The 26859-nt window shown below is 45.9% G+C and overlaps 1 protein-coding gene across 15 annotated transcripts in view; it reads right to left on the reverse strand.

Moving 5' to 3' along the window:
- Window positions 1-26859, reverse strand: part of SMARCD3 (SWI/SNF related, matrix associated, actin dependent regulator of chromatin, subfamily d, member 3) — a 235408-nt gene that overhangs the window by 136957 nt on the left and 71592 nt on the right. For 12 of the 15 annotated variants that reach the window (XM_065582501.1, XM_065582502.1, XM_065582500.1 and 9 more), the window contains 2 exons: window positions 7904-8121; window positions 3893-3935 (listed from right to left, as the gene is read on the reverse strand). In XM_065582501.1, the coding sequence (XP_065438573.1) occupies window positions 3893-3935; window positions 7904-8112 (252 nt within the window). In that variant the 5' untranslated portion in view covers window positions 8113-8121. The remainder of the gene's footprint in view (window positions 1-3892; window positions 3936-7903; window positions 8122-26859) is intronic. The other 3 variants (XM_065582496.1, XM_065582503.1, XM_005313324.5) reach the window with 1 other exon arrangement.

Here is a 26859-nt window from a genome sequence, read left to right on the forward strand (position 1 = left end):
CAGAGAAACTCAGCAATATGGCAGCAGGAGCTGAGGAAGTAGATGATGGGGAAGAGCCAGGAATAGGGGTTGCCAGGACAGACCTTGTGGCGTATGAGTGAGGCAACCAAGTCAAGAGTGGTGGCTAGTGCAAACTGGAGGGAATCATGGATTGAAGTCAGTAGAGCAAGGGAAGGAGAAAAGTCATTGACACTGATGGGACTAGAAGTCCCAGAAGGAGTGGGGAGATGCCGATATTGAAAGAGATGAGCCAGTGGATGTAGAGGACAAACTCTGTGATAAAGAGATCAGAAGGCTGTGCTTGGTAAAGAGCAAGTCAAGTGAGTGGTGATTATGGTGAGCAAGTCAAGGTAAAAGAGAGGAGACAGGTGCCTAATGTATCTTATGGCTTGTCAATATGGAATATGAAGTCAACGTGGATGGATGTGGCAAACTGTGATGACAAGAAGGTGGAAAGACAGGAATCAGAGTCAGAGAAGAAGGTGGATGTGGGAGGAGCTGGGTGGGCGGGGAAGGGGAGAAGACAGATGAGTCAGATGAGTGCTGCTCAGGGGAGAAGGCATGAAGGGCTGGAGGCAGAGGAGGGGAGCATGACACCCACCATGTTCTTTTTGGGACAATTCAAGAAAGGGACTTTGAGAGAAGTGGCCACCATAAGAGAGAGAGGCTACAGAGGCTGTTGTCAGATGGGGGATTCAGGTCTTGAGAGCCAAGAGACCACAGGGAACAGAGGATGAAGCAGTGATGGATGGCTGTGATCTTTTTTGAGATGGAACTGGCATTCAGAGAGAACAGGAGAAGACAAGGTGGGCGTGGGAGCAAGTGGGATGGGTATAAGGTTTGAAAAAGACCATGAGGTGGAGGTGATGTGAGGGAAAGGGAGGGGGAAGAGGAAGGAACAGATTTGAAGTTAATGTTGGTGAATATAACCCACTAAACTCTCAGCCTTGTAATTTTGCAACATGTCTGCCTGTGTGTCACACTAGGCTGAGCTGGCTGTGTACAATTAAATATATGCAAAATGAAACACAACTCAAGCAGCTAACAATGGTAGCAGCTGTGCTGGCTCTCAGCAAAGAGCAGCACCAAGTTCCAGCAGTGACTGGCTGCAGTGCAGGCTTAATCAGAGCATGTATGTGTCCAGGTGGGTGTGATCTGTTTGCCCATTCTCCAGCCTCTCTGCCAAGGCCACTGCTGGAACCAGCAGCCTACACTGAGGAAACCACTCATTCTCACTACTTTTCCCCACTCCTTACTCAGAAAACAAGATAGTTTTTAAGAGGGAGTACAATTTGTTTTGAGACTTTCCCTCAACCTCCAGGAAGCACTAGGAGAAGGGCAACAAAAAGGCTGCGGAATGACTGAAAAATATTTATCGCATACTATAGGTCACATGGGAGAGTGTGGTCTGGGTGGGCGGGGTCTATATCCAGCCACTGATTGGATAGAAAGCTCTCATGAGACTTGGAAGCATGAATTGTGCATGTTCCCAATAATCACAGCTAGAGATTTTCCAGTTAATGGAAGAGGTGACACTTATCCTATTCACAACAGCAAGGAGTTATAGGGGGGAGGAGGAGAGAGGACATCTGGGAAAGATAAAAATGACACAGTTAGTTTGAGATTACACCCCGTTGGTGCTATCACCAGCCCAACTGCACTGGTGGAAAACCTACTGTAGATGAGACTCTGACAACTTCCAGGGCTTTTATCACTAGATCAGTGATTTAGCTGACAGTGATTAAAAAAAGTGAAAGCCACACTTTGTATACACTAAGGCTCCCTTTGGTACTACCACCAGTGCAGCTTTTGGGCAAAATTCCCTAGTGTAGAAAATGCCTTAAACATCACTGAGTTACCAGTAATTGAATAAAGACATGTCTTTTGCTGCCAGTGGAGTCAGTTCCATTTGCGGGAGCTATGCGCTTTTGTTTTGGAAAGCGGGGAAAACTGCAGCCTTTAACAAACATGGGAATAACTTCTATTCTCACTACATAAGGTAGAAGGGTCTCTCTCAAAGATCTTTGTATTTGGCAGTGGTGCAATTGCTTCTAGAATACTGTGTCCAGTTCTGCGGTCCAGGAAGATGTTGATAAATTGGAGTGGGTTCAGAGAAGAGCCATTAGAATGATGACAGGATTGGAAAACCTGCCTTATAGTGAAAGATTCAAGGAGCTCAATCTGTTTAGTTTATCGAAGAGAAGGTGAAGGGGTGACTTGATCACCGTCTACAAGTACCTACATAGGAAACAGACATTTGATAATGAAAGGCTCTTCAGTTTAGCAGACAAAAGGTATAACAAGAGCAAAAGGCTGGAAACTGAAGCTACACAAATTCAGACTAGAAATAAAACAAGTTTTTAACAGTGAGGGTAATTAACCACTGGAACAATTTACTAAGGGGTGTGGTGGATTTTCTCCCACTGGACATCTTTAAATCAAGGTTGGATGTTATTTCTAAAAGATCTGTTGTAGTTCAAATGGGAATTAATTCAGGAAAATTCTATGGCCAGGACTAGATAACTACAATGGTCCCTTCTGGCTTTATGATATATCAGTCTAAGATGGGTGGGGCCCACAGGGGACCAGTGTGCGAAAGAGACATAAAACTGAAAGAATATAGAGCCTGAACTCCCATTCTGGGAAAGGACAGGCTCCCTGTGGAGCAGAGATACAGCTCTAAAATGAAAAATTTAGGAGAATGTGAGTATCATGAAGTTCCTGGGTTTAATTGCAATTAAGCAGCAACACCTGGAAACTGGGTATGTTCTAAGGACTAGAAGATTAGGCCTGGGTCTTTCAGAGAGGGAGGCTGCAGAGAAAGGGTTCACAGTTGTGGGACAAGACACCTGCATCTCACAGGGGCCAAGAGAGGATTAATGTGTTGGAATGGTTGGGCCCATGTACTTATGGGGGATAAAGGAAGAGCTTGGAAGCTGGGAATAAATGCTAGCAAAGGGAAGGGAGGCTGACTGATGAGTTGTGGAAGGTATCTGAGTGCCTATCAAAGGGGCATTGGCATCTGGAGTGAGGAATGACAGTAGAAGAGAGGCTAGTATCAAGTGATTGATATAAAGTTGCTTGTCGTGAAGGCTACAGTTTGTCTTTTGGGACCAGATGGTTGTTGGGGGAGGGGTGAACAGGGGGGTATTGGGAGGACAATCAGGATTGAGGTGATGTGAGGGTTTTGCTCCATGGGAAGGTGGGGCAATTAAGGTCAGGGCACTTGTTATGAGGTTTGCATGCTAGCTTAAAAGTAAGAAGATGCCAGCAGAGAGGAGTTGTTCAAGGACTTGCGAAAGAAAATTAGAGAGTTTAAGGAGTGGGGAGGAAGTTAGTCAGATGTAGAGGGCCACACAAAGGCAGCTAATTCTCAGGGACACACGAGTTAATTCTCTGGACAATCTAGACCCTTTTAGCCCTGTTGTTGACATTGATTAAGCCAATTTACTTGCAAGAGAATACGGTTGAAAATGAGGAGCTGAATGAACTGCTGGGCCACTGTAATGTAAGGAGGTGCCCATCTCCTGCAGGCAGGTGTTGAACTCTGAACCTGCTTTTGGCTACCCACAGAAACATTGATTTAAAACCCCTTCGAAATCCAGAGGGCACAAGTGCCTAATTGTGTCCTTTGCAGCCCAGCCCCATGGCCCTCCCTGCATGCAGCAGTGTCAGCAGGGCTCACCCTTTGCACAAGGAGGACACAGGCCGAGCTCTGCTCCACACTCCCAGCCCCAGCATTGGCCTCACTCTCTAGACTTTCACCCAGCAGGCTACTTACTTTTTAATTAGATATCTTTAAACAAAAAGTGAAAGTATTTGTTAAAATCCATTTGAATAAACAAAGGTGCTGAGCGGACTGTGAAGTGAATAGGAAATGAAAGTGACTCACCCTCTGAGGGAGAATTTTGTCAGCCATCTTCCTCCTCTTGGCACTGTACATTTTTTAAAGAAAAAAACACGTTACCATGGTGACAGATCTAGGAGTAACGAGGCCACCTGCTAAATTATCCTGACATCTCCACATGCTGGTGCACAGCTGTGCATGTATCGGCAAAAGGGTCTCACCCATACCCAGTACTTAGGACCTCCTCTCTCAGCCGCTTCAAGGGGTGGGGGTAACTAAGAAAAAATCAGGGCTTTCTGTCACACATCTTGGGGAAAAAGTCTTCAAGTTCTGTGATCACAGGGTCCTCTATAGTATGGGGCAGCAGTGTGTGTGTGTGTGTGTGTGTGTGTGTGTGTGTGTGTGTGTGTGTGTGTGTGTGTGTGTGAGACATCTATGCATACATTATGAATGTGAGAGTCTGTGCGAGAGCATATATGTAGGAATGTGTGTAGCCATATGTAGATATGTATACATACACATACATTTGTGTGTATATACATATGTGCATACTTGATAGTGCATATGCCTGTTGATTGACTGTTCAAACAGATATGCTAATATGTGTCCATGCATGCCCATGGGAGGGGGAGGGTGTGTGTGTATGAGAGTGCGAGAGAGAGAGAGACTGTGCACACACAGTATGCATATGTTCACATGTGATTTACACAAGCATGTGTGGATATGTATATCTGTGTGTGTGTGTGTGTGCCTGTGTGTGTATATATCAATATGTGCACATACATATATTATGCATCTACATTCCAAGCACAGGTGTATATATATATATGTGTGTGTGTGTGTGTACACACACACACCTCTCTATATCGGGCACCTGTGTGTGTGTGGGTGGGTGGGTGGGTGGGTGGGCGGGCGTGTGCATAAGGCATGCTGATGAAATAGGAATCAGGCAAAGGCAGTGTCCCTGGATTTTGACTTTAAACTGCACACACTGTTGGTGCCCATCAAGCTGTTTCCTTGCAGCCCCAGCAGTTCAGAGAGAGGAGAAACTTGGCTCCCCTCTGCTCAGGGGAGTGACACCTCCATCCCTGGAGCAGGGGATCAATCAGTCCTCTTTGGGAGGCGAATGAGGACGAAGGAACCCCTCCCCCGCCAGGCCCTGGGGCTGCTCCTGCCCCTCCTCCCCCATTCCCATTTCTCCTGAGAGGCCCCTTAGTTTCTGTCTCCCCAGGACCAATGTTTTTACCTTTTTCCAGGGGTGGTACATGCCCTTCCCACACTCACTAGCGATGTGCACCTTCCTCCTGAGTGGGGCCTGGGACACCAGTTTCTCTGCTCTTCTTGGGGCCAGACCCAAGGCACTGTTTGGGGGGGTGGGAATGTAAACTGACCCTCCCTCAGGCCCAGCTCTGGATTTGGCCCAGGGTTTTTACACATCCATCCGCTGGCCACATGGGCAGGACGCCCTCTTGGGACAGTGGCCCCTTTAGGAAGTGAGGAATGCTGGAGCCGAAACATTCCATGGCAGTTTATGGGGGAGGGGCTGGGACTCTGACCTGATCTAGGGGCAGGGGGAGAGGGCGGGGGTCAGGGGAGGGGCAAGGGAGGAGCTAGTGCCTCTGGCCTGGCCATGGAGGGAGGGGCTAGTGACTCTCACCAGACCTAGGGAACAGCTGGAGAAGGAAAAACAAACACCCCAGAAATGACAGGAGGTGATGCCACAATAATTGCAGGAGAGAAACAGTGACTGGGTGAGCCAGAGTCTAAAGGAAATGGGAGCGTGCACCTGCAGCACCCAGTAAAACTGAAAGAGAGTTACACCACATCCATTCCCCCAGAGTCTGATAGAGACAAGGGAATTTATCCCCTTTCTGCCTAAACCGAGCCTCCCATGGCAAGGATATTTACCCCCTCCCCTAAGCCTGCCAGAGTTGGGAGGGGAGTTAGTGCGGGGAAAGCAGAGGAACTTCTGAGAAGGGGACAAGAGAGGGGAAGAAAACCAGGGTAAAGAATACAATAAACTCCATGGAGAGGAGATATGATTGAGGAAACATAGGGAGCCTTTTGGTGCCTCCTGGAAGGTGAGCAGGGCTCACTCACTACAACAGGGTTTCAAACTGCAAGAAAATTTGAGGATCAGAAGGTGTTTTCTTCTGCAATGGGGACTTGAAACAGACTAATTCCCATGTGACAATCCTTGGGAACTCCACTCACTCTTAATCCACTAACATTCTTGCTGCTGGGGCCCTTCTAGGGTGCATCCCAGATGCATGGACAGTCTCAGCACACATTCTTAAAGCTCGCTAGATGCTCCAGTGCAAATACCCCTGACTCACAGGAGCTCCCAGTGCACTGAACCGAAAGAAGCAGGTATTACATGCAACCAGTGGTACTGACACCACTATTACACTGCCTGAGCCTGCAAGTACCCATAATGTTTGCACAACAGATGTGCAGTTTCTGCAGGTGAATGTGCCTCAAGCATTTATCAACCATAAATCTAGGCTTGAGGGATTGGCTCACACTTTGCAAATTCAGAATCTGATGAGTTCTAACCATTTATGCTTTTTAAATAGCAATTATAACTATTATTTAATTGCCAACAGTGCACTGGGTGTTGTATGAGATTAAAGATGGGCAAATTCTGCCAGAAAAGTACATACACATCAAAAATGCCCCCCTCCAACTCTAGTTAGTTACTTTCTGTAAATTTCATTAGTGAATTTCACCAGTGAATGTTTGTAGACAATGAAAAACTCATGAATACTTATGCAAATGCATTTTGCACTACTGCTCATGGTATAAGTGTTCACACCACCAAGCTAAAATCTCTGATTTGCCTGCTCCTGTTTATAAAATATTCAGTTAACCAATCAGGGAGCAGAAGTATTATTATGCAAAATAGGTGACCAATCATACACCACAAACAACAAAAAGTTGAAGACAAAAGTCAAAATACGTAGTTAGCAAACACTCTATAGATTGAATACAACTCGACCCGATAGCTTGAAACATGCACCAAACATTATAACAACTCCAAATAAGAAAATTAATAGAAATCAAGGTCTGGTCAGAGACAATTCACAAATGAAAAACTATTCAGTGAATTTTGCACTGTCACAGTCCCTGCTCCAAGCAGCATATAACCGATAAATAAGGCTGCAAGTTTGTCAAAGAGGTCACGGAAGTCCTGGATTCCGTGACCTCTGCAGCGGCCGGTGGCTCAGGGACAGCTCAGGCAGCCCCTGAGCCAGACACACCAACTGCTGCTGGGGCAGTCTCGAGCCACACAGACACACAGACACACAGACACACAGACACACACAGCAGCAGAGTTTGGGTGTGGGTGGGGGCAAGGGATTGGGGCATAGGATGGGGTGAAGCGGGCTCTGGGAGGCACTTACCTGGGGGGCTCCCCAGAAGCAGCGACATCCCCCTCGCTCAGCTGCTAGGCGGAGGCATGGCCAGGCAGCTCTGTGTGCCTGCCTCCGCCCAGAGCTGGGTTCGCAGCTGCCATTGACCAGGAACCACGGCCAATGGGAACTGCGGGGGCGGTGCCTGCGGGCTGAGGCAGCCCGCAGAGCTGCCTGGCCAGGCCTCTGCCTAGCAGCTGAATGGGGGGGGGGTGTCGCCACTTCTGGGGAACCCTCATGTAAGTGCCGCCCAGAGCCTGCCTCACCCTTGTCCCGTGCCCCACCCCCCTGCCCCCTCCCTCACTCAAACTCTGCTGCTGCTGTGGAGGGGGAGGCGCGGAGCCAGGTAGGGAGTCTACCGGCCCCACCAACCCCCCGCCCCCCAGCACCAGTGGGGGTCCCAGGCTGCACGCTGCCACCCATGCCTCCCAAGTTTTAGTCACAGGTATTCTTAGTAAAAGTCATGGACAGATCACAGGCCGTGAATTTTTGTTTACTGCCCGTGACCTGTCCCTGACTTTCACTAAAAATACCCATGACTAAAACCTAGCCTTTCCTATAAATCCATTGATTTGTTGCCTACATGTTTAAGATTGTCACACAATTGCAAAAGAGGCTGGTTCTTCTCTTTCAGTGCACTCACCTCCGGGTTCGGGTTTGAGTTGCTTGCTGCTGCTGTTGCACCTGCTGTTGCGCCTGCTGTTGTTGTACCTGCTGAGGTGCTGTGCGTTTTCGTGTTGGTTCCATCACTGTTTGGGGCATTCCAGGGCGCACTGAGGGGCTTCCAACATATGGTGAGCCTGGGGGACCCATTGGAGCCCCCTGATGGGGCATTCGAGCACCTGATGGCATCCCAGGGCGCTAGGGAGGAAGCAAAACAGAAATAAATAACTGTTTGGTCACAGTTACTGCAGCAGCAAAGGGGTTGGAATGAAGGCAGCAACTAGCTCCAAGGTAGAGACCAACGAGTTTCCAAGCTTTGACCATTCTAATAAGCACCAGTGCAACAGGACAAAGCGATGGAGTCAGGCCTGGCACTTTCTGGTCATTAGAGAGAGGGGAACCTGATAAGAGTAGGCTGGAGGGTAGTAAGGAAAAAGGTTGGGGTCAGCAAGACGTTGAGCGGGTAGGTGAGTAATTTTGTTTGATAAAATTAGACGTTGAGTGGGTGGGTGATAGATCCAGGCCAAATTACTGCAGCATTCTCTCTTGGGCTGACCGTGAAGGTCATGTAGAAGCTACATCAGGGCCAACATGCTGTGGTCTACATGCTAATCAAGACTGATGATGACACCATATCACACCAGTGATCCTCACTTTATGCTGATTGGGCTACTGTGATCAACAGGGACATTATAGCTGCAGTCAAAGGTGAAACTTTAAAGCCTTGGGGCAGAGAGGTCTCCATCAAGGCTTCCACTTCAGGACACACGATCACTGGGGATCAGAATAAGCCTATAAAGTGAGAAGATGTGGCTACAGAAAAGAGTCAGGAAGAGTCCGATGTGCAAGTGATGTACAGATCAGCTAACAAAGCACCTGCTCCAGCCGCAGGTAGTGGGCAAGTGTTTAACATAACAGTCCAGGTGAACACCAGCAAAGCCAGCATCTTAGGGCTGGTCCACACTAACCCCCCACTTCGAACTAAGATACGCAACTCCAGCTACGTTATTCACGTAGCTGAAGTCGAACTATCTTAGTTCGAACTTACTACGGGTCCACATGCGGCAGGCAGGTTCCCCCGTCGACTCCGCATACTCCTCTCGCCGAGCAGGAGTACCGGCGTCGACGGCGAGCACTTCCGGGATCGATTTATCGCGTCTAGACAAGACGCGATACATCGATCCCAGAAGATCGATTGCTTACCGCTGGACCCGGAGATAAGTATAGACGTACCCTTAGTCCACATCTCCAGACTAGCTAGCCAGCATACTATACTACCCAGAAGACCAGCTCAGAAGACAGAGTCGGCATGGCTAGCAGGGCTGGCTCTTGGTTTTTTGCCACCCCAAGCAAAAAAAAAAAAAAGCTGGAGTGCCGCTGCCAAAGCAAAGGTGCTGCCCCTTGAGAAGTGCCACCCCAAGCACATGCTTAGGACGCTGGTGCCTAAAGCCAGCCCTGATGGCTAGTGAGTGCAGATAATAGGGCTGGTATGGGAGACTGACTGTGGGAGCTGCAACTGGGTAAAGGAGAAGGAGGGGGCAGTAAACCTTTGTATAGAGCTGAGAACTTCTTCACCTGTCCCAGCTTGTACCATTGGCTGAGCTGCAAACACTGTTATGACAACACTTTGGAAACTATGTCTCTCTCCTCCACCACATTCCCAACTCCCCAAACCCAGCAGTCAGCAAAAGGAAATGGCTTAAAAATACAACACAATAAATCTTGTATTTAGAATCTCCTGTTGCCTGTCAATCCACAAACTGTGGCTGCCTTCCAGCAAGGAGAAACCGAACTGTGAGCCCTTCTGTTGCCTGTCAATCACTCCAGCTCTGCTGCCCCATGTCCATCCCCTTGGAAACTGCCTGGCCAGGAGAGACAAGATTGTGGGCCCAGCTATCTGCATCTGGAAAGGACAAATTATGGCCAGAACAGCAAAGTTGGGTGGGCCAAGCTAGTTACTGGCCTATATCCTACTTCTCTGAACTTCCTGTTGGCTCCCCTTGTTCTTGTTGGGCATTAAAACAGTGGGGGTACCAAACAAATAGTGCCCGGGACAGAGGAAAAGCAGCTCCACCAAAAAAATGGTTAGTTCCATCCTGGCTGACATTTTCCATTTAAATTCTTATGCCCCTCCCCCCACCTTGTCCACCCCCTGCTTTGCCTAATTACTTTCCTTCTCCCACCCCCACCTCTGCACCTTCTTCTATGCTGGCCTTAGATATGGAACAAACTCCTAATCCCAGTACATGAGGCCCCACCCTTCTCCCCATTGCAATACCTTCAAAAGCCCCACAAACCAACTAGATAAAATGCCTTTTCAACCCAATATTATCAGAGAGGAGAGGACAACAAGGAGGCAACACCTAATCTAACATTCTCCTCAGGGTGCCCTAGTGCATCTGGTCTTCTCTGTGCTCCTGGGGTGAAGGCCTGTCCGTACTGTGTCTTGTGCAGAGCTGAGCACATTGTCAGTGCCGTAGGCCCCTTCAGACAGATGGCAGCAGCAGCGTGCTCCACACTGCCATGGGGTGCTGCCTCTCTCCTTCATCCTTTCCAATCTCACCTTTCTTCTGTTTTACAGCTTGTCCTGTCCTTTGTTTCTCACTCTCCTCCCTTCCAATTCAATCCTCTCACCTTCTCAGTCTCTCTCCTCCTCCTCCCCTTTTCTCAAGCAGTTTCCTCCTGTCACATAGTACAGATGAAGGACGGCACAAGACTGCGCGTCTCCTGGTTTAAATATGATTGTGCTTCTCTTTGCATTCTTACTGCAGACACAAGAGTCCTGTTACAAGAACTTCAACAACAGAGTACCTAAAAGGCTGAAATGATAAAATGAGACTCAGGCTGAATCTGTGCAGCTGCAGAAAACTAATCTGAAATGTGGACAGGCAACGGGAGAAAGAAATGAGGAGAGCAGCAATGCCTGAAATAGTCCAGCAAGTGAGATGGCAGTTTACAATGCAATATGGCTGTAAAAAAGCTAGTTCAGTTTTGGGCTGCATATGAAGAGCCCAAGGTTGAGTACTGTATTCCAAGTGGAGTCCTCCTGGAGCCCAATAGATAGGTACCATGCCTCCCTGCCCCAGGGGACTCCACCTGGAATGCAGCCCTCAACCCTGGGCTCTTCAATAATGTAAAGAGCTTGACAAATGAGAAGTTTTAAAAAGAACAAAAATGACCAAGTGTCTAGAGCAGGGGTAGGCAACTTATGGCACGCGTGCCGAAGGTGGCACGTGAGCTGATTTTCAGTGGCACTCACACTACCCGGGTCCTGGCCACCGGTCCGGGAGGCTCTGCATTTTAATTTAATTTTAAATGAAGTTTATTAAACATTTTAAAAATCTTATTTACTTTACATACAACAATAGTTTAGTTATATATTATAGACTTATAGAAAGAGATCTTCTAAAAACATTAAAAGGTATTACTGGCACGTGAAACCTTAAATTAGAGTGAATAAATGAAGACTCGGCACCCCACTTCTGAAAGGTTGCCGACCCTTGGTCTAGAGAGTGTAAAAGAGCACAATACAGCTTGACTAGGCAACAGCATCCAAGGTGCTGGCAGGACATGATGGCAGCTACTAGCAGCTGACAGGTGTGAACAAACACTAGGGTGATATGTAGTGGTATCACTCGGAGTAATAGGATGAAATTAAGGGTACATCTTCACTACCCGCCAGATAGTAATCGATCTATCGGGGATAGATTTATCGCGTCTAGACGATACGCGATAAATCAATCCCCGAACGCACTCCCCATCGACTCCGGAACTCCACCAGAGCGAGAGGCAGAAACGGAGTCGATGGGGGAGCCGTGGCCGTCAATCCCGCGCTGCGAGGACAGGAGATAAGTCAATCTAAGATGCGTCAACTTCAGCTACGCTATTCTCGTAGCTGAAGTTGCGTATCTTAGATCGATCCCCCCCCCCCCCCCCCAGTGTAGACCAGCCCTTAGACTGTATATTAGGGAACCTGCCTTTTGTTAAGATATATCTGTAGTGCAATAGTCTCCCAAAGAAGTGGTGAAAGCCCAATTGACAGCAACATTTAAAATTGAACTGGAACAAGTATAGGAAAAATGGTTGTAAATAATCCTTTACAGCCTCTCCTCTCCTTCCAGGATGACTATAAATGTGACCTAATAGACATTGCCTTCTCGAATGTCTATGACAGAGTTACCAAGTAGAAAATTCAGTGTTTCAATTCCTACTCCTTAGAATATCTCACTTCACTCATTTCCAGCAAGCATTCTAGTACTCCAGTTCCCTGCACTATCCCGTGCCCTATAATCAGGGACCAAGTATTCCAGGATTCCACAGCTGTGGCATTTGCTGCAGACTCCACCCATCGCTGCATACTGGGCAGCACAAGCTAAAATCTTTCATGCACAAACACTGTTTCTAGGATTGTATGCCGATACCTAGACCATAAGCTTTTTGAGGCAGTGATCATCTTTTTGTGATGTGAGGGTGTACAGTGCCTAACGCAATGGGACCCCAAATCTTTAATGGGGGCTTCTAGGGGATACAACCATTCAAATACATAAATAATAGCTCTTATAGTTACAAAGAAAATCAGTACAACAAAATGGCGATCAATTAACATACTGCCAGTCTGCCAACTAAGAAAGACATCAGACATAAAAGCTCCATGCACCTCACTGTGGCTTAATTACAAAAAATGATGTCAGTTTAAACTGCAATGTTGTTGAACTACTGCTTTGCTGAGGATTACAACAGAACTATCCACATAGCCCATGTCCCCATAATTGGAGGGCCCAACGCCAACTCCACTTCTCAATTTCTTTCATAGATTCATACAATTTATGGTCAGAAAGGACCAACAAATCATCTAGTCTGACCTCCTGTATGTCACAGGCCATTAAATTTCACCCAGTTACTGCTTTATTAACACCAGTAACTTGGGTTTGACTAAATCATATCTTCAGAGAGACTTTCAGTCTGTACTTTAAGCCATCAAAAGATGGAGATCTACCACCTTCTTTGGTAGTGTGTTCCAATTGTTAATCACCCTCACTGTGAAAAATGTGTATTGTATTTCTAATTTGAATTTGTCTGGCTTCAGCTTCCAGCCTTGGGTCCTGTTGTGCCTTTTTCTGATATATTACAGAGCCTTTTAGTGCTCAGACTTCTCATCCCATAAAGGTACTTATATTCTGTAATCAAGTCACCTCTCAATCTTCTTTTTGATAAACTAAACAGATTGAGTGCCTTAAGTCTCTCACTGAAAGGCAATTTCTCCAGCCCACAAATAATTTGTCTCTCTCTTTTCTGCACACCCTCCAATTTTTCAACACCCTTTTTTCATAAATTCATAGATTCCAAGGCCAGACGGAGTAGTCAATTATTTTTTGTCAAGGTCCAAATTTCTTGGTCAAAGTATAGTCAAGGTCCAGATTTCAGAGAAAATAGTAAAAAATAATAACGATAACAATAAATAAATATAAAGATTTCGGGATCCAGTCAAAAGCGTCTGGTGGTCCAGACTTGGCACACAGTCCAACTATTGACTACCCCAATCTAGTCTGACCTCCTGAATAACACAGGCCAAAGAACTTACCCAAAATAATTCCAGTTTGAACTACAGCATATCTTTCAAAGAAACACACAGTCTTTATCAGCACTGATTTTATATTTACTTCCAGATCATTGACAAAAATGTTGAATAGCATCAGAACCAGTAATGATCCTTGCAGAACCCCCCTAGAAACACCCCCATTTGAAGACAATTCCTTATTCATGATTACTTTTTGAGAGCTATCTGTTAGCCAGGTCTTTCTAGTTAATGTGTGTTTTATTAATTTTGTATCATGCAAATTTTTTAATCAGAATGGCTTGAGGTACTAAGTTAAACATCTTACAGAAGTCAAGTATATGTCATCTCCACACTTAACTTTATCAGACAAATTTATAATCTCAACACCAAATGAAACTGGGTTTTTTTACAAGACTTGTTTTCCATAAAATCAAGTTGATTAGCATTAATTTTGTTCCCATCCTTCAGTTCTTTACTGATTGAATAGTGTATCTGCTTTTCCATTATTTTCGCCATGATCCTTCTTGCCCTTTTTAAATATTGGCAGAACACCGGTTTCAGAGTGGTAGCCGGGTTAGTCTGTATCAGCAAAAACAACGAGGAGTCCTTGTGGCACTTTAGAGACTAACAAATTTATTTAGGCATAAGCTTTCGTGGGCTAAAACCCACTTCATCTGATGCATGCATCAGAACACCAGCACTTTTTCAGGCTTCTGGAATTTCCCCAGTATTCCAAGATTTATTAAGAACTAATATCAGCAGGCCAGAAGTCTCCTCAGCCAGCTCTTTTATGACTCGAGTGCAAGTTTGATTATTTAACAATGTTTATCCCTAGCAAATGTTGTTTAACATCCTCATCAGTTACTGATGGACTGGAAAGTACTTTGTCGTCCTTATATGACAGAAGTACATCATTCTGTTTCTTTCCAAATGCAGAATATTTTTGAACACTTCTGCCTTTTCTGCATCATCATTTACAAATTTGCCCTCTCCATCTACTAATGGGTATATACAGTTGCTTGGATTTCTTTTGTTCCTAATACATTTTAAAAAATCCTTCTTATTGTCCTTAACTCTGCCAGCAAGGGATATTTTCCTGATGCCCTGTGCAGCGGCACAGGAGGCAGCACACAGGGCTGCTAACAAGGGAGTTTGAGTGGGAGTTTGCAGGGGGAGGTGGAAGGGGAGGCAGGAGGGAGCGGTGTGTCCTGTGTTCCGTGTCCCCAGGTGCAGTGGGCAGAGACTGCAGCAGCCATGAGCCAAGCAGCAGGGGACACAATGCAGATGATTGCATGTGGAAGCTGCGGTATGTATATGGTGCCAGCGGGGGAGCCTGAACAGAGGTATGTTTGTATGAAGTGCCGCCTAATAGGGTTGCTGGAGGAAAAGATTTGCGGGTTGGAGATGCAGGTAGATACCCTGGTAGAGTTTAGAAGGGGATTCGAGCAGTTGATGGAGGAAAGGCAAGGAGAGGCTGAAGAGGAATGCTCAGGGGTTCAGGTGGAAGCAGGGGCTGTGGTGTGTGGGGGGGATTATCAGAGGGAGAACAAGGGCAGTGGAGGCATGTGACCGTGAGAAGCAGGCCAAGGAAAAGGAGGGCCTGTGAAGGGGAAATAGAACTCAGGAACGGGTTTGGGTGTTTGGATAATGAGGGGGGGGGGGCAGCAGGTGGTAACTGAAGGTGGGAGGGTGAGGAAGAAGAGAAGAGCAGCTAGTCCCATAGAGAGGGGGGAGGAGTTGATGGAGACAGCACCAAATCTGGGCCCCGGGAGGATACAGGATGGCACAAGGAGGAGTATAAGGGAAAATAGGGACGGACACAGGTTGCGACTAGAGGGAACAGGGGATAGATTAGTAGATCGCACTGTCACCGGGCAAAGGCAGGTTTACGTGATTGGGGACTCCATACTGAGGAGGTTAGACAGGCCTGTGACCAGGGCAGACCCAGAGAACAGAAGGGTGTGCGGTCTACCGGGTGCTAAGATACGGGATGTGGACCTGCGGTTGAAAAGGATCCTAAAAGGAGCAGGTAAGAACCCCTTGATAATCCTTCACGTAGGAACGAATGACACAGCTAGGTTCTCGTTAGAGAGAATCAAGGGAGATTATGCCAGGCTGGGGAAGACGCTCAAGGAAATCGAGGCTCAGATCATCTTCAGTGGGATTCTGCCTGTTCCTAGAGAAGGGCAGCAAAGGGCTGACAGGATTGTGAGGATAAATAGTTGGCTAAGGGCGTGGTGCTATAAGGAGGGCTTTGGGATGTATGGCCACTGGGAGGCTTTCGGAGACAGACAGCTGTTCTCATGGGATGGACTTCACCTGAGTAGGGAAGGAAATAGACTTCTGGGAGGGAGGCTGGCTCATCTCATCAGACGAGCTTTAAACTAGGAATTTGGGGGAGACGGTTGGGAGATGTCCAGTTAATCGCCACGCCAGATTCCAACATTGAAAAGGAGGGTGATGAGATAAGAACAGATATAGCCAGAGGGATGGGATTGGACATAAAAAGGAGAGAGGGGATGAACAATAAGGGGTCCGAAACAAATTGCATAACTAATGGGAGACAGGCTAAATGGCATACATTAAGATGTTTATACACCAATGCTAGAAGCCTAGGTAACAAAATGGAGGAATTGGAGCTCTTGGTCCGAGAAATGAAACCGGATATCGTAGGAATAACAGAAACCTGGTGGAACGGTAGTCATGACTGGAGTACAGGTATGGAAGGGTATATGCTGTTTAGGAACGACCGTAACAAAGGTAAAGGTGGGGGGGGGGGGCATTGTATGTCAATAATGAGGTAAACTGTAAAGAAATAATAACTGATGGAATGGATAAGACGGAGTCTGTCTGGGCAATACTCACACTGGGTAAAAGAACTACTAGAGCCTCCCCTGGGATAGTGCTTGGGGTGTGCTATAGACCGCCGGGATCTACCCTGGATATGGACAGAGAACTATTTAATGTGTTTAGGGAAGTAAATACTAATAGGAACTGTGTAATTATGGGAGACTTTAACTTCCCGGATATAGATTGGGGAACAAATGCTAGTAACAATAACAGGGCTCAGATGTTCCTAGATGTGCTTGCTGATGAATTCCTTCATCAAGTAGTGGCTGAACCGACGAGGGGGGAGGCCATTTTAGATTTGGTTTTGGTCAGTAGTGAGGACCTCGTTGAGGAAATGGTTGTAGGGGACAACCTTGGCTCGAGTGATCATGAGCTAATTCGGTTAAAACTAAATGGAAGGATTAACAGAATTAAATCAAAGACTAGGGTTTACAACTTTAAAAAGGCTAATTTTAATAAATTAAGAGGACTGGTTAGGGAAGTGGATTGGGCTAACATATTTATGGATCTAAAGGCAGATGATGCCTGGGAATAGTGGCAGCGTGACTGAGGGGAATAAAGGAGGGGGGATTACCATATCCGAGGTAGAAGCCAAACCTGAACACCTTAACGGGACTAAGTCGGGCGGACCGGATGATCTTCATCCGAGAATATTGAAGGAACTGGCGCGAGAAATAGCAGGCCCCTTAGCGATAATTTTTAATGAATCTTTAAACTCGGGGGTGGTACCGTTGGACTGGAGAATAGCTAATGTGGTTCCTATTTTCAAGAAAGGGAAAAAAAGTGACCTGAGTAACTACAGGCCTGTCAGTTTAACATCTTTAGTATGCAAGGTCCTGGAGAAAATTTTGAAGGAGAAAGTAGTTAAGGACCTTGAGGTCAATGGCAATTGCGACAAATTACAACATGGTTTTACCAAAGGCAGATCGTGCCAAACCAATCTGATCTCCTTCTTTGAGAAAGTAACAGACTTATTAGATAAGGGAAATGCGGTGGACCTAATATACCTCGATTTCAGTAAAGCGTTTGATACGGTACCACACGAGGAATTATTGGTTAAATTGGAAAAGACGGGGATCGATATGAAAATCCAGAGGTGGATAAGGAACTGGTTAATGGGGAGACTGCAGCGGGTCATACTGAAAGGTGAACTGTCAGGTTGGAGGGAGGTCACCAGTGGAGTTCCTCAAGGTTCGGTTTTGGGTCCCATTTTATTTAATCTATTTATTACTGACCTCGGAACCAAATGTAGAAGTGGGCTGATAAAGTTTGCGGATGACACAAAGTTGGGAGGTATTGCCAATTCGGAGGAAGATCGGGATATTCTGCAGGGAGACTTGAATGACCTTGTAAATTGGAGTAACAGAAATAGGATGAAATTTAATAGCGAAAAGTGTAAGGTGATGCATTTAGGGATGACTAACAAGAATTTTAGTTACAAACTGGGGACGCATCGGTTGGAAGGAGAAAGGAGGAGGAGAAAGACCTTGGAGTCCTGGTAGACCGCAGGATGACTATGAGTCTGCAATGTGACGTAGCAGTGAAAAAAGCCAATGCGGTCTTGGGATGCATTAGGCGAGGTATATCTAGTAGGAATAAGGAGGTGCTGCTTCCGTTGTACAAGGCACTGGTGAGACCACATTTGGAGTACTGTGTGCAGTTCTGGTCTCCCATGTTTAAAAAGGATGAACTCAAACTGGAACGGGTACAGAGAAGGGCCACTAGGATGATCAGAGAAATGGAAAACCTGTCATATGAAAGGAGACTCGAGGAGCTCGGTTTGTTTAGCCTAACCAAAAGAAGGCTGAGGGGGGATATGATTGCTCTCTTTAAATATATCAGAGGGATAAATACCAGGGAGGGAGAGGAATTATTCCAGCTCAGTACTAATGTGGACACGAGAACGAATGGATATAAACTGGCCATGGGGAAGTTTAGGCTTGAAATTAGACGAAGGTTTCTAACCATCAGAGGGGTGAAATATTGGAACAGCCTTCCGAGGGAAATAGTGGGGGCGGAGGACCTGTCGGGCTTTAAGATTAAGCTAGATAAGTTTATGGAGGGAATGGTTTAATGGGATAACGTGATTTTAGTCAAATCAACAGCGTGCCATCGCTGGTAAATAGTATCAATGGCCAATGAGGGTCTGGCTGGAGAATCTTGCCTACATGCTCGGGGTTCTACTGATCGCCATATTTGGGGTCGGGAAGGAATTTTCCTCCAGGGTAGATTGGCAGAGGCCCTGGAGGTTTTTCGCCTTCCTCCGCAGCATGGGGCAGGGGTCGCTAGCTGGAGGATTCTCTGCAACTTGAAGTCTTTAAATCACAGAATTTGGGGACTTCAACAGCAGAGTCAAGGGAAAGGGGTTGGGTCAGCTTTTGTGGCCTGCATCATGCGGGGGGTCAGATTAGATGATCATAATGGTCCCTTCTGACCTTAAAGTCTATGAGTCTATGAATCTTCATCAATTTTCTATACTTGATAACTTCTGGCGATTGTTATATATTTCCCTCTTGTTTCCATTTGTAATCTACATTTTTTAAATTTCTAATTACTGCCTTCAATTCCCCATTGAACCAGAATGGGGATTTTTAGACAAAGTTGTTCTCTTTCTTTCTTGTGGACTCATGGGGTTTTGGCCATCTACTAATCTCTTCTTAAAGAACTCCCAATTTTCATTCACATTTTTCTGCCTAAATTTTTTCTCCCAATCATAGAATCATAGAAGATTAGAGTTGGAAGAGACCTCAGGAGGTCATCTAGTCCAACCCCCTGATCAAAGTAGGACCAACCCCAACTAAATCATCCCAGTCAGAGCTCTGTCAAGCCGGGCCTTAAAAACCTCTAAGGATGGAGATTCCACCACCTCCCTAGGGAACCCATTCCAGTGTTTCACCATCCTTCTAGTGAAATAGTTTTTCCTAATATCCAACCTAAACCTCCCCCACTGCAACTTGAGACCATTGCTCTTTGTTCTGACATCTACCACCACTGAGAACAGCTTAGCTCCATCCTCTTTGGAACCCCGCTTCAGGGAGTTGAAGGCTGCTATCAAGTCCCCCTTCACTCTTCTCTTCCGCAGACTAAATAAGCCCAGTTCCCTCAGCTTCTACTCATAAGTCATGTGCCCCAGCCCCCTAATCATTTTCGTTGCCCTCCGCTGGACTCTCTCCAATTTGTCCACATCCTTTCTGTAGTGGGGGCCCCAAAACTGGACACAGTACTCCAGATGTGGCCTCACCAGTGCCGACTAGAGGGGAATAATCACTTCCCTCGATCTGCTGGCAATGTTCCTACTAATGCAGACCAATATGCCGTTAGCCTTCTTGGCAACAAGGGCACACTGTTGACTCATATCCGGCTTCTCGTCCACTGTAATCCTCAGATCCCTTTCTGCAGAACTACTGCTTAGCCAATTGATCCCCTGCCTGTAGCAGTGAATGGGATTCTTCTGTCCTAAGTGCAGGACTCTGCACTTAACCTTGTTGAACCTCATCTGCTGATGAGGTCCTTTTGGCCCAATCCTCGAATTTGTCTAGGTCACTCTGGACCTTCTCCCTACCTTCCAGCATATCTACCCTTCCCCCTCAGCTTAGTGTCATCCGCGAACTTGCTGAGGGTGCAATCCACACCATCATCCAGATCATTAATGGAGATGTTGAACAAAACTGGCCTCAGGACCAACCCCTGGGACACGCCGCTTGATACCAAATGCCAACTAGACATTGAGCCGTTGATCACTACCCGTTGAGTCCAATGATCTAGCCAGCTTTCTATCCACCTTATAGTCCATTCGTCCAATCCATACTTTTTTAACTTGCTGGCAAGAATACTGTAGGAGACCATATCAAAAGCTTTGCTAAAATCAAGGTATATCATGTCCACTGCTTTCCCCGTATCCACAGAGCCAGTTATCTCATCATAGAAGGCAATCGGGTTGGTCAGGTGTGACTTGCCCTTGGTGAATCCGTGTTGACTGTTCCTGATCACCTTCCTCTCCTCAAATCAGTTTTGCTCAAAATTTTTCTCAATTTGTCTAGCACATACTCTGAGTTTCTGTTTGTCTAATAACCCAGCACATGAATTGCCATAAAGAGCAAAGCAGTGATCCATCATCTCCAATATCCTGTCTCTGAGAATTGCTGAGACCTGATGTTTCAGGGAAGGTGCAAGAAGCCCTGCATTAGAGATATGAAATAATTTATCCAAAGGGGAAGTATCTTCGTAGCCTCTGTGAGTCTCAGGTTGGCCTATGTTCCGAAGCAAAATGTATATCCCTTTAAAAAAAAATACCCATTTGAATGTAATTTTATATTCTCATTAACTGTGTAAATGTCTAATCCTTTTTAACCTATTATGCTCTTGGGCTCAATGACATACTGTGGCAGTGAGTTCCACAGGCTAGTTACATGCTGGGAAAAATCATTTACTTTTATCAGTTTTAAACTTGTTATCTTTCAGTTTTGTTGAATGTACCCTTGTACTTATATTATGAGAAAAGGTAAGAAGCTTGCCTGATTTACTTCTCTATACCATTTGTTATCGTTCAGGGGACTGGACTAGATGACCTACTGAGGGCCCTTTCAGTCATACACTTCTATGATTTTATATCACTGTCTTGTCCTCTCTATTTCATTTCCTGCATAAATTAAATAGTCCTCATCTTTTCATTCTCTGTTCACAGAGAAGTTTCTTCAGACTTCTAATTGTTATCACCAATCTCTGAGCCTCCTCTCTTTCTGCTCTAACTTTTTTTGTAGCTAGGATGACCAAAACCAAACACCATATTCCAGGTGAGAGCATGTAATTGATTCAGATTGGAATATTTTCTATATTATTCTCCATACCATGTCTTATACATGCTAATATTTTGCTATCTTTCTTGGCTGCTGCTGCATATTAGACAGGCCACTGTGATGTCCAGGCCTTTTTCCTGAATGGTTCCCTCAGTTAATTTAGAACCCAACAATGTATGAAGAGTTATGTGGCAAAATCTGCAGATTAAAAATCAGGGCTCAACTCCTTTTCCAGATAAATATATTAAACGCCACCACTCCTTTATGGATTCTTCTGGCACCACGCTCCATTGTTAGCCTTTAGCCAAAAGGAACACTGACCACTTATCCCCCTTATCACTTATTTATTTGTATTGTGGTAGTGCCTAGAAACTCCAGTCCATTATGCTAGCTACTGTACAAATGAATGAATGAAAGAAACAAAAAGTCCTTGCCCAGAGCACTCAAAGTCTAATTTTATGACCAGGTTGATAAGCAGACAAATGTGGTGTGGAGGCTGGGTCAAGGGGACAAGGTAACAGATGGGTATGTTTCATAAATTAGCAGTCTCAGTATCTAGCCAATACTAGACACTAGGAATGATTAGTATGCATCATGGCAAAAATTAATTTTAAAGAGGGATTTAGAAGAGGAGAAGGTGATGGACTTACGAATTTTAACATGCACAACAGACTGTGTGGGGAAAAGCGCAAAGATACTTATGGGAAAAGCAGGTAATCCGAGCTGGTATCAATAACATTGCAGGAAGAAATTTGATTTGGTAGGGAGGGGCGGATAAATGAGGGATGGGCTTACACAAGAAGACATCATTTGCATTGATGCTGACAAAAAACTTGACAACAGTTAGGCTGCTGGTGTGTTGTGGCCACTGCCTATCACCAATATTATTTCATTGTTTCCTTGTACTCCCCCGTCTATCTGCATCCATCCTTTGTCCTAGGCTGACATTATAAACTCCTTGGGGCAGGGACCATCCTGTTGTACTGAGTTGTGCAGCACCTAGCTCAGTAGGGGGCCTGGCCCACGACTAGGACTCCTCGGCACTACAGTTATGCAAATAACAAATAGTCAGAAGACAGTTGTGTTTGAAAAGGTGGAGAAGCGGGACCAGTGAAGGGACACAAAAAGGAGGGTGAATAGGTCAGAAGCACAGGACAGGAAGATAAACCTCTCAGCAGCATTCTGAATTAACATAATGAGGCCTGGGTTGGCAGTGTCAAGGCCAGAAAGGAAGAGATTACAGGAATCAAAGTGCAATGTGACAGTTGCTTTGACAAAAGCTTTGGCAGGATGTACCAGCAAAAAAAAGCTGGATCTTTGAGAGGCTGTACAAGAAGAAGTGGCTAGATTTAGACACTGCCTGTATACATGGGTTGAAGGAGAGGGTGGGGTCAAAGATGACATGCAGACCAGAGAGCTGAGTGAGAGGGAGGACTGTGGTGATGTCCAGAGATAGAAAAAGGGAGAATGGGGAAAGATTATTATTAGCTCAATTTTGGCCAAACTGAGCTTAAATAATGGCTGGACACATTACAAGGAGATGTCAGAAAGATAGCCTGAGAGGCAGGATTGGATAGAGGGAGACAGTTTATCAACAGACATGTAGATCAGCACCAAAGATGGTAATTAAAGCCATGCTTATGCATAAAAGCACCTAGAAATAGTTTGCAGACAGAAGAAAGGACAGGAACAAGGATAAAACCTTGGGAAATGCACACAGAGAAGGGAAGAGGAGGACTCACCAAATAAGACATTGAAGAAGATATGAGGGAGAGAGAACCATAAGAGGATAGGAGACAGAAAGTTTGAGAGGGACCCAATTTAAAGAAGCAGGGTGTGATCATCCACGTCAACAACCACCAAGAAGTTAAGGAAAATGAAGATGGAGTACAGGCCTTGAGATTTGGCTGAGAAGAGGTAATTAGTGAAAGTAATTTGGGTGCAGCGAACAGGGTAGAAGCCAAAGTGTGTGAAAGATGGAAACAAATCTTTTTCATTAATGATCTGGAGGATGACGTGGACTGCACTGTCAGCAAGTTTGCAGATGACACTAAACTGGGAGGAGTGGTAGATACGCTGGAGGGCAGGGATAGGATACAGAGGGACCTAGACAAATTAGAGGATTGGGCCAAAAGAAACCTGATGAGGTTCAACAAGAACAAGTGCAGAGTCCTGCACTTAGGACAGAAGAATCCCATTCACTGTTACAGACTAGGGACCGAATGGCTAGGAAGCAGTTCTGCAGAAAAGGACCTAGGTGTTACAGTGGACGAGAAGCTGGATATGAGTCAACAGTGTGCCCTTGTTGCCAAGAAGGCTAACGGCATTCTGGGCTGTATAAGTAGGGGCATTGCTAGCAGATCGAGGGACGTGATCATTCCCCTCTATTCGACATTGGTGAGGCCTCATCTGGAGTACTGTGTCCAATTTTGGGCCCCACACTAGAAGGAGGATGTGGAAAAATTGGAAGGAGTCCAGCAGAGGGCAACAAAAATTATTAGGGGGCTGGAACACATGACTTATGAGGAGAGGCTGAGGGAACTGGGATTGTTTAGTCTCCAGAAGAGAAGAATGAGGGGGGATTTGATAGCAGCCTTCAACTACCTGAAAGGGGGTTCCAAAGAGGATGGATCTAGACTGTTCTCAGTGATACCTGATGACAGAGCAAGGAGTAATGGTCTCAAGTTGCAGTGGGGGAGGTTTAGGTTGGATATTAGGAAAAACTATTTCACTAGGAGGGTGGTGAAGCACTGGAATGGGTTACCTAGGGAGGTGGTAGAATCTCCTTCCTTAGAGGTTTTTACGGTCAGGCTTGACAAAGCCCTGGCTGGGATGATTTCGTTGGGAATTAGTCCTGCTTTGAGCAGGGGGTTGGACTAGATACCTCCTGAGGTCCCTTCCAACCCTGATATTCTAGGATTCATTTGAGAGGATCTGGCAATGGAGCGTATTTTCAGAGAAGATCAGGTGAATCGAGAGTCTGACAGTCTTCAGGAAACACTGCAAAGCTTTCCTCTTAAAAAAGTCTTTCTACCATAGCAAGAACGATGCCAAGTATCAGAGAGGTAGCCGTGTTAGTCTGTATCCACAAAAACAACTAGAATGTTTTCTACCCCTCTGATACTTGGCACCATGCAAGGCACTGAATTTAGCCATATGAAATGGAAATCCATCAACTTCATGAAAAAACTCGCATAGATACAGACAGATGATATCTTCCTCTCCAAGTGCAAACAGCTGGACATCATACCAGATGGACTGAAGGTAGAAAAATCCATTGCAATCAATATACTACACTGACTATGGTGAGAGCTTGTGCCACACACTCTCAAAGAAACTGAGGAACCACCTGATCAGCATCCTGTACAGCAAACAGGAGAAGATCAAGAATGAGCTCTCAGAACTGGAGACTCTCATACAAAACCAACCTTCCACACAAACTACCACGTGGCTGGACTTTACAAAAACGAGACAAGCCATATATAACACACACTTTACTGCTCTACAGAGGAAAAGGGACAGTAAACTCTCTAAACTCCTACATGTCACAGGGGGCTACAACAGTGTTACCCTTTACTCACCCAATAATACTGTTAATCTATCCAACCACACACGTAGCCTGACAGAAGAGTCTGTCCTATCTTGGGGACTCTCTTTCTGCCCCACTACCCCCACCCACATGATACAGTTCTGCGGTCATCTAGAAGCCTATTTATCCCATCTAAGACTCAAGGAATATTTTCAACACACCACTGAACAGCACACTAACCCACAGGAACCCGCCTACCAACACTAAGAAGAACTCTGCATGGATTCCTTCTGACGGTCGAAATGACAGACTGGACTTCTACACAGAGTGCTTCCGCAGACATGCACAGGCTGAAATTGTGAACATACAACATCACTTGCCCCATACCCTCAGCTGTACAGAACGCAATGCCATCCACAGCCTCAGAAACAACTCGGGCATAATTAAAGGGGCTGACAAAGGAGGTGCTGCAGTCATCATGAACAGGATGGATTACGAACAGGAGGCTGCCAGGCAACTATCCAACACCACATTCTACAGGCCACTATCCTCTGATCCCACTGAAGAGTACCAAAAGAAACTACACCATCTGCTCAAGAAACTCCCTGCTACAGCACGGGAACAAATCTACACAGACACACTCCCAGAGCCCCGACCAGGGGTATTCTATCTGCAACCCAAGATCCATAAACCCGGAAACCCTGGACGCCCCATCATCTCAGGCATTGGCACTCTTACAGCAGTTTTATCTGGCTATTTGGACTCTCTCCTCAGACCCTACGCTACCAGCTCTCTCAGCTATCTTCGAGACACCACCGACTTCCTGAGGAAACTACAATGCATTGGTGATCTTCCTGAAAACACCATCCTGGCCACCCTGGATGTAGAAGCTGTTTACATCAATATTCCACATAAGGATGGACTACAAGCTGTCAGGAACAGTATCCCTAATGAGGCCATGGCACACCTGGTGGCTGAGCTTTGTGACTCTGTCCTCACCCACAACCATTTCAGATTTGGGGACAACTTATACTTTCAAGTCAGTGGCACTGCTATGGGTACCCGCATGGCCCCACAGTATGCCAACAATTTTATGGCTGACTTAGAACAACACTTCCTCAGCTCTCGTCCCCTAGCGCCCCTCCTCTACTTGCGCTACATTGATGACATCTTCATCATCTGGACCCATGGGAAGGAGGCCCTTGAAGAACTCCACTGGATTTCAACAATTTCCCACCCCACCATCAACTTCAGCCTGGACCAGTCCCCACAAGAGATCCACTTCCTGGACACTACAGTGCAAATAAGTGATGGTCACATAAACACCACCCTATACCGGAAATCTACTGACCACTATACTTACCTACATGCCTCCAGCTTCCATCCAGGACACATCACACGATCCATTGTCTACAACTGCATTTGCTCCAATCACTCAGACAGAAACAAACACCTACAAGATCTTTATCAAGCATTCTTAAAACTACAATACCCACCTGGGGAAGTGAGGAAACAGTTTGACACAGCAAGATGGGTACAGAAATCACCTACTACAGGACAGGCCCAACAAGGAAAATAACAGAACACCACTGGCCATCACGTACAGCCCCCAGCTAAAACCTCTCCAGTGCATCATCAACCATATACAACCTATCCCAGAAAACGATCCCTCACTCTCACTGACCTTGGGAGGCAGGCCAACCCTCGCTTACAGACAGCCCCCCAACCTGAAGCAAATACTCACCAGCAACTAAACACCACACCACAGAATCATTAACCCAGGAACCAATCCCTGTAACAACCACATCAGCCACACCATCAGGGGCTCATTCACCTGCACATTTACTAATGTGATATATGCCATCATGTGCCAGCAATGCCCCTCTGCCATGTACATTGGCCAAACCAGACAATCTCTATGTAAAAGAATAAATGGACACAAATCGGACATCAGGAATGGTAACATACATAAGCCAGTAAGTGAACACTTCAATCTCCCTGGTCATTCTATTACAGATTTAAAAGTCACTATCATTGAACAAAAAAACTTCAGAAATGGACTTCAAAGAGAAACAGCAGAACTATAATTCATTTGCAAATTTAACACCATTAATCTGGGCTTGAATAGGGACTGGGAGTGGCTGGCTCATTACAGAAGCAGCATTTCCTCTCCTGGAATTGACACCTCCTCATCTATTATGGGG

The sequence above is a fragment of the Chrysemys picta genome, chromosome 2, assembly GCF_011386835.1.
Source record: "Chrysemys picta bellii isolate R12L10 chromosome 2, ASM1138683v2, whole genome shotgun sequence".
NCBI lineage: Eukaryota > Metazoa > Chordata > Testudines > Emydidae > Chrysemys > Chrysemys picta.